Below are 19,030 nucleotides of genomic sequence, written 5' to 3'. Positions count from 1 at the left end.
ACTACTCACTGTTGAGAGGAATGTCGTTACACGTATTGCAAAATTCATTGAGGTAGACGGACATCATTTTGAGCATTTATTGTATTAATGTGATATTTACTGGTAACCCCGCTGTAACAGCAGGTGTTCTCAGAAATGATAAGTTCACAAAGGTACATGTATCACATTGGAACAACCGAAATAAAATGTTCAAACGTACCTACTTTCTGTATTTTAATTTAAAAAAAAACCTACCTGTTAACAACTGTTCATCTAAAATAGTGAGCCATATGTTTGTGACTATTATGCCATCTATCACAAAGCGAAAAAAGTGGTCCAACTAAAACATTCATATTTCTTTACGTACTACATGAATATGTAATAAAAAATGGGGGTTCCTATTTACAAAAATGCAGTTGATATCCGTTTGACCTATGGCACCACCATCTAGCGGGCCAACCATAGTGCCATCTGGTCTCCCCCTTCAAGCTAGACAAATTTCGTTCTTTGTAGTTTTTTCGTTTGACACTTATTTCGTGAGATATTTGGCCCGGTCACAATCAATGGACCACCCAGAGAGAGAGAGAGAGAGAGAGAGAGAGAGAGAGAGAGAGAGAGAGAGAGAGAGAGAGAGAGAGAGAGGGTGGGGGGAGGGGGGTTTCTTTCCTTTGTATGATGAAGGAGTTTGTCTGAAAGCTGATTAATGTCCACCAGTCTACTTTTAAATGTGCTTGTCTGCTGCACAATGCCTCCTCTATGTGGTAAGAAGCAGTCTATCCTGATTCATATTGACCTTTTTTTTTTCATAACATTCTGTTGGTGTGAAAAATTGGCACAGCACCTTTATTTTCTCGGGCAAGTTTATGCTGCTTGTAGGTCCCTGCCCAAGATAAAAGCAGTGAAACAAAATAAGATTACAGGCACAAATTTTATGAAGACTACTTATATGGCACATGTGAAGCAACAAAAAAAAGAAAATACACTATTTTATTTAAATAATGTATGCAATAAATATTCTCAACATAACTGAATACTAACATTTTAGAAAAAAACTGTATTTATGAACTTTTAATGACAATAATATTAAATACTTACTGGTTTTGTTAATCCTTCCAAACTATGTTTCAAAGAAACAAACATCTCATCTATCATAACTTCACCTCTTTGAATATCCTTAAAAAAAAAGTAATTATTGGCATTTAAGAAGCTCAGCTAATTCATTCTCAAACAACTGAAAGCAAATCATACTTACCACTGCAGACAACGAGGGACTCATGTCTAAACAATAAACTATACGGTACTTGTGAGACAGGAAAACTACTTTTGACTGTTGTGTGATGAGATATTTATAGTAATGACTAGCTTCATAATTACAGTTTGGTGGGGGTTCATATGGCACGATAGATCTGACTATGAGCTCTTGCTCCTGGAAAGAGAAAAAAAGCACACAATTAAGACACATTAAACATAACTGTCTAAGTGATGAGTAATTATAAAAAAATATTTTTCTATTACATCACAATACAATAACCACATACGAGACACTTACAAGCTGTATCACATACAGTATTAAGATTTGAACTACAAGTTATTTAGATCAGGTATTTTGAATGATATTGTGAAGTTAACAGAAATCAGTGACTGCCTACACTGATCAACCAGAATATTATGACCACCTACCTACTATCAATACAAATCCATCCAGGCAATAGCAGCATCAGATGACGTGGAATGACTGCTAGTCAGACACACGTACCATGCATGAAGTATCCACGAGTGTGCTGTGGAGAAAATGCGTGATCTATTCTGAGTTTGACCAACGGCAGATCTTAATGGCCTGGAGGGTTGGCACGAGCACAACTTGTCATATGTTCAAGAAGTGCTGTGGTGAGTGTCTTCAATGCATGGCAAAACCAATGTGAAACCATGTCCAGACATTGTTGGGTTGGGTGGTCACCCCTCATTACAGATGTTGTACATTGTAGGTTGGGCAGAATGGTGAAACAGGAATGGCAGTGAACTACGATAGAACTAGTATCACACTTTAATGTGGGGCAGAGTACAAGGGTGTCTGAACACACAGTGTACTGAACACTTCTAATGATGGGCCTCCGCAGCCGACAACCCATGCATGTGCCAATGTTAACACCATGACATTGGCAACTACAACTGAATGGACACTTGACCATCAGCACTGAATATTGGTGCAGTGGCAGAGCATTGCATGGTCTGATGAATCCTGAAACCTTCATCACCGTGCCAATGGGAGGACGTGAATCTGTTGTCTTCCATGGGAACAGTTCACTGGATCAGTTCTGCGAAACAAAGAGAGGCTGGCAGCAGCTCCATTATGCCCTGGGGCATCCATGGCCCCAGTGGAGCTCGTACAAGGTACCATGAAGACCAAGGAGTATCTACACTGATTACAGACCATGTACACCCCTTCATGATGATCATGTTTCCTAATGTCAGTGGCATTCCTCAACAAGATAATGCAACATTTCACAAGGCCAGGAGTGTTTTGGAGTGGTTCAAGGAACCCAGTGGCAAGTTCCAATTGATGTGCTGGCTCCCCAACTCAACAGATCTGAACAGGATTGAACACATCTGGCATGTGATTGAATGTGGCGTCAGAGCTCACAATCCCCCCAATGAACTTACAGGATTCAGGTGACTTTTGTGTGCAGATTTGATGTCAACTCCCTCCAGTGACCTATCAAGGCCTCATTGCTTCCATGCCACAACATGTTGCCACTGTTATCCGTGCCAAAGGTAGACATACTGGCAATTAGGTAGGTGATCATAATGTTCTGGCTGATCAGTGTATATAAACATTACAATACAAAACCTAGCATGGCTGTGTTCTTGACTGTATAATTTCCCAAAAAATAAACACAGATTTGTGGCAAAGAAAACAATGTTCCTGTTTCCATCGTAGTCTTGCTACATTTTTTACAAGTTGTCTTGTACTTTAAGCCTTGCAAATGCTTGTGTATGATGTATCTGTTGTTATTCAACACACACTCTTAAACATTCATATTTTGCCTATGCTATTGTTTTCTAGGGCACTTGGTGACAAAGTTATCAGTGTCTGTGCTCAAATATCCATGAAATGGTACAGTTAACTCACTCTCACTCCATCATCTGAGACTCCATTCTCCATCTCTTATCAAAAATATCACTCAAACACCACTAACAAAACATCTGGACTACTGATTTTAGAACATATTTCGAAAATTATAGCTTTGCAATGGTAAATGCAATACATTTGAAGAAGTGTCATGTGCAATATTTAAACCTGGTTCACCATTTCCTACAAATGCTTTGTAATACTTTATATATAGGAAATGTAGAACATATCTTACTGACTCATGTTTCTACACAAAAAAATACGTATTGTTCTTAGGCATAATCCACCATATGACATTATGTTTTGAAACAATCAGTCACACAAGAGCAACATCAGAATTGAAACGCCATCACGTTTTTTTTCTTTTCAGTATACGTTTCCTGTCTGAATTTTACTGACATCATTATACACTTTCCAAAAAGATGTTGTTTCTGTGTGTGTGTGTGGGGGGGGGGGGGGGGGGGTGGCACAATACATTTTAACTGTACATCACACAATGCAATAATACGTTTCGAGAGACGATGCTCTCAAAACATGTTCTATTGTGTGAAATACAGTTGAGGTAACTGAATACTGTCAGTTTACTGATAAACTATAACAACCAGTACCTCACATCTGAGCAATGGACATTATTCAAATATCATGTGTGATTTTTAAGTAAGTGCTTTCTCTGTCAGTCCAAGGAAAGATCTGGAGAAGGAACTGTCTCTTGATATTTTTTGCCTTCTACTGCAAAACCATTTCCTAACTGTACAAGAAACCGGGAAAAGACAGACTTTTCTTCCCTCTACATTTCTAGTTTCTTGGTTTAGAAAATGACTGTTTTGGTGATGCCATGCCACACAAGCGAAAGAATAGTTTTCTTCAATCATCTAAATTACTATCTCTCGAAAGTATAATTATTTGATCTGATTTATTCACTCTTATTTCACTGTCACTGCAATTCACCACCTCAAACTTAAAGCAGCAATGGATGACCACCAAAGACATAAGGAGCCAAAAAAGTAATGCACAACACTAAGTGGCAATATACAAAGTGTCGTCATGAATTACAGATAGTTCACAATCCAGGAACTTGGTGGTTCACTATTGCAGAAATCCTTTCCATGCAATCTATATTGCTTCCAGCAGAGGTCACAAACTACAGTGGCAGCAATTATATTTCACACACAGCAAAACTGACATCAGCCACAGCCTGTTTAACCAGCTGCTGTTATCAATGTCTTTCTCAGGCTCTGTAAACATGATTTAAAAATGTTCATAATAAAATATCCAGATGTCGAAAGAATCATTACTTTTATGTTGTAATTTCATGTACTGGCATGTTCCATGACCTTGGAGGTTTGCTCCTCAATTTGGTTCTATAGAACTAGATGCGTAAATAAATACATTAATAAAGCTGACGAAAGATATTCCTGTGAGATACCTCTCACGTGGGACAGATTTCTGTATAGCTATCTCAACCTGCTCAAGAAAGAGCACTGCAGAAAAATTATGTTGAGATCAGTGATTCTTTATTGGTTTTAGGGAAGGAACCAGGTTAGCTTCCCTACAGGAGGTGGGATACTGTCCTCGTAAACATCTCCTGTTAAAGAGTTCAAGGGAGATTTCTTTTGATTAAAGATCCCATTGTTTTACCACACAGTGAATGCTTTTTTTGGAATTGGTGGCTGCATTCTACACTTCAGAGGAAAAGGGATAGTTACACGTCTAGATGTTTGGGCTCAAAAGCCTCCTCTTCTCTGTGGCTTCCTGGTTATGTGGAAATATGGGAGGGGGTCTCATTTTGCACAAGACGTTATATTACACAAACATTCTGCCATTTTTATTGATATAATGTGTGGCAATTTGATCCAAACTTGACTTCATTGTATGGCAGTTTCTTTACTCGGACCTTTCCTTCCATAAATCATTCTGTTAGTCTTCAATAGTCTTGTGCCCAAATCATAATGATGAATTAAACTCAGAAACTATTTCCATGATCTTTTCATACTGTATTTATAAACCAACACTTAACCTTTACTATGTGAAGTCTGTCATACACTTGAACCTTTGCACTGTCACCCACCTGTTCCTGATCATTAAGTGACATTTCAGCAATGATGTCATAAAAGACAAAGCACTAGCCCAGACTAGGGAAGGATGTGAAAGGAAATCGACAATATCATCTTTGAAGAAACCCTCTTGGCATCTGCCTTCAAAATGATTCCAAAAACTACGGAAAACTTAAATGTGGATGGATGGACAGGAAACTGAACCCCAGCTCTCCTAAATGTGAATCCAGTGTATTAATCACTACCACCTCACTTGATCATTTTATGGAAACCCCACAATAAGTTAGGGAAACGTAAGTCCATTTAAATAGAGCCTCATATGTCTGTGTGCACTTTGAAAACTGGAATGCAAATAGTAACTTGGGATTGCTGGCTATAAACTGTGTCATCTCAATAACCATACGCAAGTATCACATCTTGTAACTGAAGTACTTTTGCAGACATTTGTGACATCTCCACAATTCGAGCAGTTGGATGAAGTATAGTTTCCAACTGTCATATCTGCTGATTGAATGCCAAAAACAACAGCACCATTGATCAGCCACCAGTCCCTGTCACTGTACAGTATTTGACTTCGTTGAAGGAGTCACAGGACAACATACTGATATGACGAACAGTCATTTACTGCCAGGATGTCTCAGCATATGCAGACCACCAGAGATAGCACCTTGTCGCAATGATGGGATCCAGTTCAAGCAGAATCACTCATCTGTTCACATTGAATCAAATCGTCCAGCAATGGTTTTCACAACAAGCTGATGTTGACTTGATCAACTGTCCTCATGGAGTACTGGACTTTAATCCTACTGAAAATGTGTGGGGAAAACTGAAGTGGTAAATGAACTTACATTGGCAGACATTGGCCCCTGGACCAAGTGTTAGTTATATGAGTGAATCTCACAGACGATAAGACTTATTTCCAGATGCCGACTGCTGCCATTCCTTGACAAATGAGGCAGGTAACTGATGGACCTCATCCTAGTCTCATCCCTAATGGGAAACTTTCCTCATCTCACATTACCCCACTTTGTAATAAACACCTGATACAAATGCATGTTTGTTAACTGGAAATTTAAATGAAATCATTATATTTCACATTTTATTTATTGATTCATGCAACGTAACACTTAAAAAACTTAACTCGACTTGAACAGGCCATGAAGGCCCGACAGTACCGACCGGCCACCGTGTCAGCCTCTGCCCACAGGCGTCACTGGATGCGGATATGGAGGAGCATGTGGTCAGCACACCGCTCTCCTGGCTGTACATCAGTTTACGAGACTGGAGCCACTACTTCTCACGAGGGGTGAGTGCGCCCCGCTCACCAACAGTGCTTGGCAGACCAGATGGTCACCCATCCAAGTGCTAGCCCAGCCACACAGTGCTTCACTTTGATGATCTGACAGGAACCGGTGTTACCTTCCAGCAAAGCCGTTGAACTACTTAACACTTATTACATCTAAATTTGAAAAAAGCACCAACAAATCAATTTGAACTGAAACAGAAATGGTATCCTAGTATGAGACAGTCAGAGAAAAATATAATACTGACCAATATCAAAACAGGTAAACCCAAAAATAATAATATTCTGTTCCTAAATCCCTCTTCAACATTTTCTGTTTTTATTTTGGAAAAGAAGTGCAGCCAGGGAATGCAAAAGCTCTTTTTCCAATTAGTATTCATCAGGAGCCCAGGGATAGCTTCCCATGCATGTACTGTGCCTATTTCTCTATGTTAGTCTTCAGAGAAACAGCCATTGCAGAATATGCATTCAGTGTCTTCTTCTTCAGACTGCACAACCAAAGAATTTCGCTCAATTAAATCTATATCAAACTAAAAATCACTTCTGTCTCCTATGATTCTGCTACACATTTCACCTCTTTGAACTGTTTCAAATGTTCCTTTTATGGAGATGATTTAACAGGTTCAGAACATGCTGACCTTACTACATTAAATTGCTCTTGATGTGTCTTGGTGATTAAGGGAGCTGACTGGATGCCAACTGGACTCACATTTATTCCATTAATTGCATCTTGTATGTCAAACACCTGGTATAATGCAAAGCTATTGTATATTCCTGTTGCATGTGAAGAGTCCCATTTTCCATCATCACTGCTTTCAAGTGTGCCACTCCAAATAACATCATAATCAAAATTGAGGTTGCTATTTGACATGGGTTATTTTCTCACCAGATTTCTATTTCTTGGGGATAATACACTGTAAACAGACCCCACGAATTTCACACAAGAGACTGTATTTTATGCATGGACAAACAGATAAACGGATGTGTGGTCATATTTTCTCTTGCTTTGTCTCTCAGAGAAATGTAATATGAATCCCATCACTCATTAGCAAAGCAGAATCATCACCAGATGGCTTCTTGAAGTTCACAAAATTGTCAAACCACTTACTAAAGACATTAGTCTGAATCTTGCTAATAAGCCATCTTATGCTAGAAACCTAGCCCCATAGTTACACTGCTCAGTTTGAAGGACAATCCATTATGGTAAATGAAAGACTACTTTGTGAAGAATACAAACATATGAAGATCATCGCAACAGCTATTCAACTTTAGATATTAAAGCCCTAAAAGCACGTACACTCAAAAAACTCAAAATTCAACACTTTTAAAATCAAGGATTCTCAACAATATCCAGCTCCGTAATTATCTTATTGTCACTGCCCTACAAGCACTCTGGTATCACACAATGAAGCTGAGCACTTACTGTTGTCATAATCTATCTTCCTCACACAGGCAAACTCACCTGTATTGAGCTCCTTTCCTCTATATTCACACTTATTTTCAGTAGTTGTAATATCCTTTGGGCACATTAAAAACAATGTCAAATCAGAGCATAAACAGTTATTTTCCCAAATTAAATACTAAATGCACTAAGGCAAAGCGTAGTGCATTCCATCTAGTGTCTGTAGTTTCATACTTGCAGACTACGACATTACTGAGTTCTATTTTCCTCGAAAATTAGAGAGGAATGAATCCTACTTTTCTGTTGGAAAACAATATTCTACTCTTGTCCTGCCAATTGGAAGATCATGCAATTTTGAAACCTGCGTATCTCTTCTGGATCATTATACACATCACAGGTTTTTAATAAATATTGTCCAACATAACTTAAACATCTTACTCAGAACCATCATGCTGAATAGTTGAACTTATTTTTCCCATCATATCTGTAATTTCACTTTCAGACTAAAATATATAAGTTCATACTTAAACATATATTCTTTCTTACTCAATTTCATCTTAATGGTTTGTTCTGCTGCATCTGCTTTCCTGTTCTGTCTGCTGCTTCTGAGAAGTTTTATGCATACAAACAAAACTTTCTCTTTGACAACTTAATTTTGGCCTGGCTGTTTTCAAAATTGAGAATGATAATGAATTTTAGTGTGCCCAAATAAAAGGGCAAAAATATTGCTGTTGAACTTGGCGCTTAAATTTGAGTGCATAATTTGATAAAAGTACATCATTACCAGTTTCATTTGCGCCAAATTCAAACTTCATAAGAGATAAAAATTTTCTAGAAATCTGATTGATCTAAACTCAGTTACTCCCAAACTAATAATGTTCTCTCAATCCTATAAAACAAATATCTGTAATAACACTTAGATGACTTTTCTTTAAAATTTTGTGAGTTTTGTGATGAAGTTTTTGTTCGCTCATACTACAATAGTTCTCTTAGAGACTACAAATAATATGGACCAGTGTATTCCTCAACAACACAAGAGAAGCTATCACAGAAAGGCAGTTGGCACCTACAAAAACAGGGACATAAAAAATATTGGCTAGACGACAGAATTCTGGTTCAGCAAGTGATGACCACACATTTTGAGCATAAGTGCCTTGCATAGCGCCACTAACATCTCATTCGCACTGCGTCTAGTGTTGTTGATCAAATAATTACATTTTTCACGATGTGTAATATTTAATTGATATTCATTTCTAATTTTGTGTTTAGTATGTCTCATCAGTATGATAATATGTTGTTGCTATAAAGCAACATGGACATTAATGACGTGAAAGCATTTCCACAAATTGTGACATGGCTGTAGTTGCCAAGAATACCTGATGTGGGACTTTAGTCATTTTCTGTACAATTTTGTTTTGTCGACTGTTCCTAAGGAGTCCTAGAGACATGATAAGTACTACCTTCCCCTTTTCAAGTTTATGCCAATCACAGTAAGAGTGCATGATATGAATAACTCTGTATGACAAAACTGTTCTCTGTACAAACTCACCCGATGTGAAAATTCAACTCTGTAGTGGAAATATCTTTGAGTTATTATGGATCACATTAAAATGGGAACAATTCAAATCTTACTGAAGCATCTGTTGTAATATGTTGCACCTGCAAATACTAACAAATGCCTTTTTAAAACCGAAGAAAATCTTTACCATTGAAACATTATCTACAACTGATAAGATTTCTGGGCTCAAACATCTGCATTAACTTGGAATTGTCACCTGTACTTACTTTTTCCCATATTATACGGTGAATGTATGGCTGTGGTAACTACTTGAAGAGATGCATTTCTTCCAAAGGTTCAGCACAGAAATCATAAGGAGCTGCCTCCACGAGTTGAGGTGCTGCTATTCTGACCACTTGCTATCAAAATACATTGTAGGGATGGTTATAAATTGAAGACACAGATGTAACTGAGTACTACACTGAACCTGATATGCTTCTGGGGATAAGCAATATACCACATTCTAATTCCAACATGGCTCATGTCTCATTCATGTTCAGTGACCTGTGGCATTCTTTGCTATGTATGCATTAACATCTTCTGACAGTGTATGAAATTTTATGGATAACCTCTTTAAGTTAGCCACTGAATATCAGTGATCGTTCAGACTTGACACATTAAAGATTTTCTCAGTAATATCTGCATCCGTACTCTGCAAGCCATTTTATGGAGTTTTGTGGAGTGTATTTCATGCGTAACTTTTACTTTCTCACCTTCCTTCACATGGGAAGAACAAGTGTCAATTAACCTCCACATGAATTTCTTTAATTTCACTACCATTCTTATTTTGCAAGATTTACAAGGGAGGAAGTAATGTGTTGTTTGATTCATCTGAGAGAGTTCATTCTGGGAATTTGAACAGAAAATCTCTCCATGATGAACAACTGCCACTGTAGTTGGCTGATCTGTCTCTCTGACATTTTTCACTTTAACTTTGAAAAGTGCTGCTCTTCTTTGGATGTTTTCTATGTCCCTATTAATCTTATGTGGTAAGGTTTGTAGACCAATTAGCTGTGTTCAGTAATCAATTAAATTAGTATTTGTAAGCTATCTTTGTAAGTAGATTACATTTCCTCAGGTATATTTTAGGGTGGCGTGGGGGTGGCATCAGGTTGAGAGACAGACAGAGAGAGAGAGAGAGAGAGAGAGAGAGAGAGAGAGAGAGAGAGAGAGAGAGAGAGAGAGAGAGAGAGAGAGAGGGTGGTGGGGAGGGGGGGGGAGAGGAGGCAGGAAGAGTGGTTGAGGGTGGGTAGCAGGTTTGCCAGCTAGGAATGCAGGAGGGAAGGGTGGCGAAGACACAAGCTAAGCAGGTAATGGAGGCAGTGGGATGTGGTGCACAATAAAAGTGACATGGAGACATAGATTTGGAGGAGGTGACAGCACAAGCAAAGTGGAAATTGGTGGGTCGAGTGTGTGGGGACAGTGGGTTACTGGAGCCTGAGGCCAGAAGGGTTACAGGACCAACGGATATGTTTCAAGGATAAGTCCCATCTGCATAGTTCAGAAAATCTCATGGCAAAGAGAAAGATCCCGATGGCCCAGGTTGTGAAGCAGCCATTGAAATCAGGCATGTAGTGCTCAGCTAAATACTGTGCCACTGGGTTGTCAACTTTGTTCTCGGCCACAGTTTGGTGATGGTCACTCATTCTGGTGGACTGGTAGTTAGTTGTCATCGTGACACAAAAGGCTGTGCACTAGTTGTAACTGAGTTGGTATATGACACGGCTGCTTTCGCAAGGGAGTGCCTGATGTGATAGTTGACAAGAGTGGAATTTATGTTGATAGAAGATGTGAATGTGCCCTGTCAGTTGCAGTCTTTGTCCCCTGGTTGATTCTGAAGCTGCCTTTTTGTACTTCTGAGCAAATAATCTGTGCAAGTTTCTGGCTTTCAGGACAGACACTCATATACCACCATACAGTTTCGGCAGCATTTATTTGATTGATAAAAGTAGCATGCCTAACTTCTCCTCACTGGTGTACATGTACGCACGCAAGAAATGTTGAAGCAGAAATGACCTGCTGATAGATGACAGTTCCAGCTAGTTCTGCTGTGCAGATCAGTAAGAAACTGAGAGGCTTGATACAATGATGTACCCTGGCTTGAATGTGTTTACAATGCAACAAAAGAATACAGCTGACTTGCTTTTCAATTTTAAAATACTTCTCAGATTCTTTTGCAAAGAACCTCAAAATTAACAAATATTATATCACTGTACTCTTCTTTTCAAGTGCTTTTGTATGCTATGAAGAAAATACATCATTCAATTTAAAAAAACTATGCTTGCTTCAATACCTCAATCCATACAAGAGTTGAGACACTACTATTATACCAGGTGTACCGGTATGAAATGAGCGTTAAGATACAAATGTGTCAATAACGAACATTTGTTGTGAACAAGCCTTAATTTTTTGTTTGTTTTGGTAGTATGACATCTGTCAAAGGTATTTAGTATATATCAAGTCATCGGACAAACAACATCACATGTTTTCATTGTGTTAACAATGTTGAATTTTGTACCAGAAAGTGATGATTTGCGGAAAGCATTGATTTTTTTTGTTTTCATTTGAAAAAAAGTGCTGCAGAGTCACATTGAATGCTTGTCGAGGCATATGGTGATCATGCTTTATCAGAAGCAACAAGCAAAAGATGGTTTCAATGGTTCAGAAATAATGATTTTGATGTAAGAAATGAAGAACGTGGAAGACCACCAAAAAAGTTCGAAGACGACGAATTGCAAGCAATATTGGATGAAGATGATACTTTGAGTAAGAAGCAAATGGTAGCAATGCTAAATGTTGCACAACAAACAATTTCTGACCGTTTGAAAGCTATGGGAAAGATCCAAAAGTGTGGAAAATGGGTGCCACATAAATTGAATGAAAGACAAATGGAAAACCAAAAAACTACTTGTCAAACTTTGCTTGAAAGACATGAAAGAAAATCAATTTTGCATCGAATTGTTACTGGTGATGAAAAATGGATTTATTTTATGAATCCTAAATGGGAAAAATCATGGGTTAATCCAGGACAACCATCAAAATCAATTGCAAAACCAGATTAATTCGGCAAGAAGACAATGCTCTGTGTTTGGTGGGATCAGAAAGGTGTGGTGTATCACGAGCTTCTAAAACCCGGTGAAACTGTGAATACTAATCGCTACAGACAACAAATGATCAATTTAAACTATGCATTGATCGAAAAAAGACCAGAAGGGGCCAGAAGACATGGCAAAGTAATTTTTTTACACGACAATGCACCTGCACACAAAGCAAAACTGGTTCAGGATACAATCAAAACACTTGGCTGGGAGCTGCTACCCCACCTGCCACCAGACTTGGCCCCTTCTGACTACCATTTGTTTTCATCAATGGGACACGCATTGGCTGAGGAACACTTCCATTCCTACGAAGAAGTAGAAAATTGGGTGTCTGATTTGTTTGCTTCAAAAGACAAACATTTCTATTGTCGTGGTGTCCACAAATTGCCATAAAGGTGGTCAAAATGTATAGAAAGCAATGGTCAGTACTTTGAATAAAATGTTTTTACTTTTCAATTCAAAATTAGTGTTTCATTTTCACAAAAAAACGCTCCTTTCATACCGGTACACCTGGTATACCAAAGTATACACCACACACGATGTTTGACTTATTGCTTGGGTGTCCTGGCCTTTTCATCAGCACTGTTAATTATCCCTAGTTCTTTATTTGACAACTGTGTCCTTTATTGAATATACAGGGTGACGTGAAATTCGCGCACTCAAGCTTTGCAGTGCAACTCTTCACATACCAGCGATAAAAAAAAAAATGTCTCTCACAGAATTTCATCCGGCAAGTACATCCAGCAGAAAAACGACGTTAAAGAGTGACAATCTGGCAACACTCTAACCACATGTTTGTCAGTTACCTGTGTCAGCATTTATTAGTCGTGCACAGTTGGTGCAGTGGATAGAGTTTTGAGTTAGCATGCAGAAGGCTGGTGGTTCGACCATGGGTTAAGGCATATGTTTTTTATTTGGTAAATGTAGTAGAGGTGGTACGGTATCTGGCATTTTAATAGTCAATGGTGATTGCAGTGGGTCCTATAGCAAACATTTGCACTTGCATACTACAATCGTAGAAATAGAAGATTGGTCAGCTTTGAAAGAAGCCCTTTCCATGTTATGAGCATGAATTTTTTCACACCACTTCATCTAGTAGATGCATAACCTGTTTTCTTTGTACCCTCCTCCAATGGTCCCATAGATTAGTACAAAATGTTATTCTTGCCTCGTTCAGGTCCATTACATTTCTTTAGGGCCTTATTTTCCCAGTAGTACTAGCAATATGCTTTGAAAATAATGTCCAAACTCAGTTACTGTTTGTATGTGTTATCACCATGGTCACACTAATTTTGCCTTACACTGAGTCTGGTAATCGCATGCTGGTTAGTACGTATCTCAAAGTACTAGTACTAGTCCTATTATTATTATTATTATTATTATTGTTCTATTGATGGGATTGTGGAAACATCATGTCTATTACCGTTAGAGAAACAGTGTAATTCATAACTGAACATTTCACAATTAGTGGGGTCGGGATGAATCATGCAGAACAATATCTATCAGAGGGGTAATGGGCGTTATGTGGAACAGCACACAGGACTGATGGAGTGTTTATACTGTATGCGCTGTCCACCAGACAGGGACTAGTTGCGAGCAGAGCAATGTGCCCATGACAGACCCCAATGTAAATGTGTACACGTATCAAATTTCCTCGTAGTAAACCTCTAAACCAGTGAGGCACACGTATGACTCACACAAACGATGAATATGTGGATATGCTTCTGGTCCTTGGTGCATCTTATAACCTGGCTGGTGTTGCCATTCATGAATATGCTGCTAGATATCCTCGTTGAGGTCATCCAGATAAAAATGTGTTTTGTCGTCTGGAGCTGCGCCTTTGGCAGTCAGGTTCTATCCTTCCATCATCGCATGACAGGGGTTGTCCACAGACTTGCCATACTCCAGCTACTGAGGAAGCTATTCTGGAGGTTATACACCAAGAACCTCAGCAAAGTACACATAGCATAGAAGGCAGCTGCGTCTCTTGCAACACACAGTCATTAACGTGCTGCACGAGCATGGGCTGCACCCCTATCATTATGCTTTCATGCAACACCTGTATCCTGAAGATCTCCATCAGCAGATTAAATTCTGTGAATGGCTCCAACAACAACAGGAAGCCAATGATGACTTCGTGAACACCATAATATGGTCATATGAAGCAGCATTCACTCATGAGGGTGTCTTTAATATGCACAATGCCCACCATTGCTGTGAGGTTAACCCGCACATTGCCCGCGACCATGGATATCAAGTTTCCTTTGGTATCAACATCTGGGCCGGAATATTGGGTGACAGGTGTTTGGGCCCCTACATGTTGCCTAACCGGTTGACTGCACGAAGGTATCATGCATTCCTCTCAAAATATCTGCCTGATGTACTGGAAGATGTTCCACTAAATCTTCTGCAGAGGACATGGTTCCAACACAATGGTGCACCTCCACACTCTGGAACTGTTGTGCGACGGTACTTGGACAGGAAATTTCCAGGGAAATGGCTCAGGTCCAGTTGTATGGTCACCGCGTTCACCTGACCTAAATCCTCTGGATTTCTTCCTGTGGCGACACCTGAAGGAACATGAGTATTCTACTGTGCTGATAAGTGTGGAAGAATTGGTAGCACATGTTCATGCTGTTCTTGTTACTGTGGAGAGTCCAGAGCTGTATGATCTGGCAGGCTGCACAATGTTTAGACATGCAGCGAAGTCACTTTGAGCAAAAAAAAACAATGGTTCAAATGGCTCTGTGCACTATGGGACTTAACTTCTAAGGTCATCAGTCCCCTAGAACTTAGAACTACTTAAACCTAACTAACCTAAGGACATCACACACATCCATGCCCGAGGCAGGATTCAAACGTGCGACCGTAGCGGTCGGACAGTTCCAGACTGAAGCACCTAGAACAGCTCGGCCATCCCGCCCGGCTCACTTTGAGCATCTGTTGTTCTGAGGACAATGTATTCTGTTGTGGTCATGTGGTCATTAATATGGACATTATTATTATTGTCACTGGTTGCTAATGTGTGACATCTGAGCATTCATATTACATGTAATATAAATGAAAAAAGGATGTTGTGTTATTGTATTGTGCTATCATCTTTAGCATCTCTAAATTTATATTGTTTTTGTTGTTATTCTGTCTTATGACATGTAATTTGTTTCAACTGTCTATTTCTTATTTGTCTAACCACATATTTGTTATGTTCATCATTACAAAATGTTGTCAATTTAGTACACATGTGACCTAAGAAGTGGTGTATATTACAGTATGAAATGTCAGAATGAAATTAGCAAATTAAAAAAATGCTTCCTAACCCAAAACTCTATCCAGTGCAGCAACTGTACAGCACAAATAAATATGTGCTGACAGAGGTAGTTACCAGACATGTAGTTACAGTGTTGCCAGATTGCCACTCTTTAACATCCTTTTTCTGCCGTACGCATTCACCAGATGAAATTTTGTGGGAGATATGTTTTCATCGCTGGCATGTGAGTAGTTGCACTGCGAAGCCCAAGTGCACGAATTTAGCTTCACCCTGCATATATGGAGTATGGTATGATCAAAGTCACATGGAAAAATAGAGATCATGTGACAAAAAGGACAGACACAGCTATAGCTGTGCATTCTAATGAACAGTGCAGCATAAACTAGTAAAAAAGTTTGTATCACTCACTCACAGACATATTCAAGCATGGTACCCGTTAATGTTCTGATACTGTTTGGGTAATAACATCAGAAGTTACAGTAAAGCAAACGTCTAGCTATCATGAGCTTGAATGATTATTTATTGCAGCCGCTGAGAGACACACTGGCACTATTGTACTGCACAATGTTTTGAGACACTCAATACTGGATAATGCAAAAAAAGCCCTAAGGTCTTTTCTAACTGATTTGAATGCTGGCTGGTTAAAATGTCTATACTTCATTTGTAAAGTAGAAGATTTATATCTTCCTGGTGGATACCTAAACAGCTGATATTAAAGTTTTCTGATTATTGTACCAGATCCAAATGAAGGCTGCTCTAACCATGGCCGAAATGTTGGTTTTTTCCAGTAAAGTTTTTTTACATTATGACACCGTATGATACTGAGAAAACTTCTATGTCAACTGACAATGGCCACAGAAGCATACACAATTAGATATCTAACCAGTCACATTGTGGCAGTGGAAAGAGAAGCATACTTCTGTTCCTTTCCAAATTTCCGGACAGAGCCAAACACTACTAGAAGAGACAATGCGATTGTAAAAGGAAATGGTTTCAGCACCTGCAGTTAAAATATAGAATTTTAAACTGAAACATAAGATTGTTTGGATACTATGCTGGAAATGACCACAGCAGAGTGTATGGGGACATTATGGAGCCACCAAGGCATGGTATACCTTGGCTAACATCAAACATAAAAGAAAGTACACTAACAATGCTCAAGCATTAATTATAATAATATATATTAGTACTAAAGCAGCTAATGCAAGTGACAGCATTTGATGTGTAATGGGAGGAAAAAAGGGTGTTTCTATTGGGTACTGCTGTCAGTTGTCCATTCTGGGCTATGAACTGTTTCGTGGAAAGATTATGAATTCAAGAAAGTGGTAGGTTTAATGTACAAAAGTCAAATTTTACTTGATTCATTAACCCGACTGGTCAGTTCAACCTATCAGTACTGGGCAGCGGCTCTGACCCTTGACGACATGGCAATATGGCATGCGACATCATACAAGTGCAAACAGAGATAGAACAGAACAATAACAGTATTTATTTTTTTCTATACTACGGAGATTAACTGATCTATAGAGCAGCTCAAAGTCTACGTAGGCTTGAATGTGACAGTTTGATTATGAGCTGTCAAAGCTAACGAATACGAATACTCTATTTTGGTTTTGATTACATTCTGATCCATGGCATATACTAAAGGAGAAGTTATAATAACAGGTGGGTTTAGTTCAGAAATAGTTAGGCCAATAAATGTCATGTCATGAAAATAGCTGAAATTCTTGTTATGGAATTGATTTTATAAGCATATTGGATACCAATGAGTCTGTTTGTGCCACATTTTGATGATGTCATGGGTCAAGGCAAACAGGTGGCATAAGTAAGGTCATTATTTCCGACTTTACATACACAGTGACAACACAGAATATGTAACAGCCTAAAATTTACAAATCAAATTGTCACGTGTTATCCTTATAGTGTTCATATATCTGCACTGCTATTATCAGAACAGGTCCTACTTTATGGTGAGAGTGGAACAACAAGAAAAATGGTTCACAGGAAGATGTTGTAATGACAGTCAAGAACCAGTAGTATCTTCAGTGCAACCATCAAAGGGTATTATTGGCTGGGATAGTAAGTGGTAACTACATGAAATACTGCTCCTAACAAACAATTCTCCAGCTGCACCAGCCATACATAGTGACCACTAGTCTACTGTCACTTATAAATTGGAGATTAAGCAAACTCATACAGTTGTAATGAACTCTTTAAAATATGAAATGTGATAAATTAAGAGAACACATAGGGAAATTCGTGTACGCTGTTTTTTGTGTATGTGTGTTAAAAAACAAAGAAAAGGGATCATAATTCTACGCGGTCGTGAAATCTAATTCTACTGTGTTATCTGATATGCAGACCTATGACTTATACCACATTACCTTACGCAAAACTTCACACGTTTCTGAACGGTTTATCGTTTAGTGCAACATAAAATACTTTACTTACTTCAGTCTGCGTTTCTTCGATGGAAACTGTTTTGTTTAGATGTTCCAGTAACCATTCTGTTCTAGAACTTAGGGATACATGACAGCCTTCCCTCATTATCAAGTAAACACATCCTGCTTCCAGTATCCCTCCAGCCTAAAAAAATTTTAAATACCATGGATTTTTAGTGATAATTTGATATTAAACTTAACAAGTGGCTGCAAATTAACAAACCGCGAATAATGTCACACCTTAATTTCCTCTCTCTGACAGTTGTCTGTATCCATTTCAGTCACACATATAACACTAGTCTCCATCTCTTAATATATTTCGGCGATTTTTTGCCGGAAAAACAACTGTCTTTCAATTTGTATTGTTTTCGTACATCTTAACCTAAAACAAATGTTCCACACTAGGTCATTTCTGTTTTGTTTCCAATGTAACCAATATTTGAATAATAAATAATAGTGATAGTACACCCCGTTTTTGATAGCTTCAATAGAGTTTTTCCTGTAAAATAGGGAATGAAATTGTAAGTTTTAATTATACAACTAAGGGCGGTGAAATCAGTGCTTTAAAAGCATAAAAGAAATTTCAAAATGTGACTTTCGTTCACAAATGTTGGTATTTTTCGTAGTTCGATGCACTGGAAACAAATTTATAATAGAGCTGTCATGCGTTTTGTGTGTTGACAGTTGACATACAGTTGAGATAACAGAATGTGTTGTGAGTATAACGGAACAGACTTGTGTTTATTTTCGGGTTATGTTGTCGTGTATTCATAGTTTTTGTAGGTTATTGAGTGAGT

At 38.5% G+C, this 19,030-nt stretch overlaps 1 protein-coding gene across 3 annotated transcripts in view; it reads right to left on the bottom strand.

Moving 5' to 3' along the window:
• Nucleotides 1-18,645, bottom strand: part of LOC126297774 (KICSTOR complex protein SZT2-like) — a 710,838-nt gene extending 692,193 nt beyond the window's left edge. For 2 of the 3 annotated variants that reach the window (XM_049988951.1, XM_049988950.1), the window contains exons 1-4: nt 18,474-18,620; nt 18,244-18,378; nt 1,232-1,405; nt 1,075-1,152 (exon numbers count right to left, since the gene is read on the bottom strand). In XM_049988951.1, coding sequence (XP_049844908.1) covers nt 1,075-1,152; nt 1,232-1,405; nt 18,244-18,378; nt 18,474-18,539 — 453 coding nt within the window. In that variant the 5' untranslated portion in view covers nt 18,540-18,620. Of the gene's footprint in view, nt 1-1,074; nt 1,153-1,231; nt 1,406-18,243; nt 18,379-18,473 lie in introns of all 3 variants that reach the window. The other variant, XM_049988949.1, reaches the window with a different exon arrangement.
• Nucleotides 18,646-19,030: the final 385 nt, after the last annotated feature.

The sequence above is a fragment of the Schistocerca gregaria genome, chromosome X, assembly GCF_023897955.1.
Source record: "Schistocerca gregaria isolate iqSchGreg1 chromosome X, iqSchGreg1.2, whole genome shotgun sequence".
NCBI lineage: Eukaryota > Metazoa > Arthropoda > Insecta > Orthoptera > Acrididae > Schistocerca > Schistocerca gregaria.
This window is presented reverse-complemented; position numbering and strand designations above follow the sequence as displayed.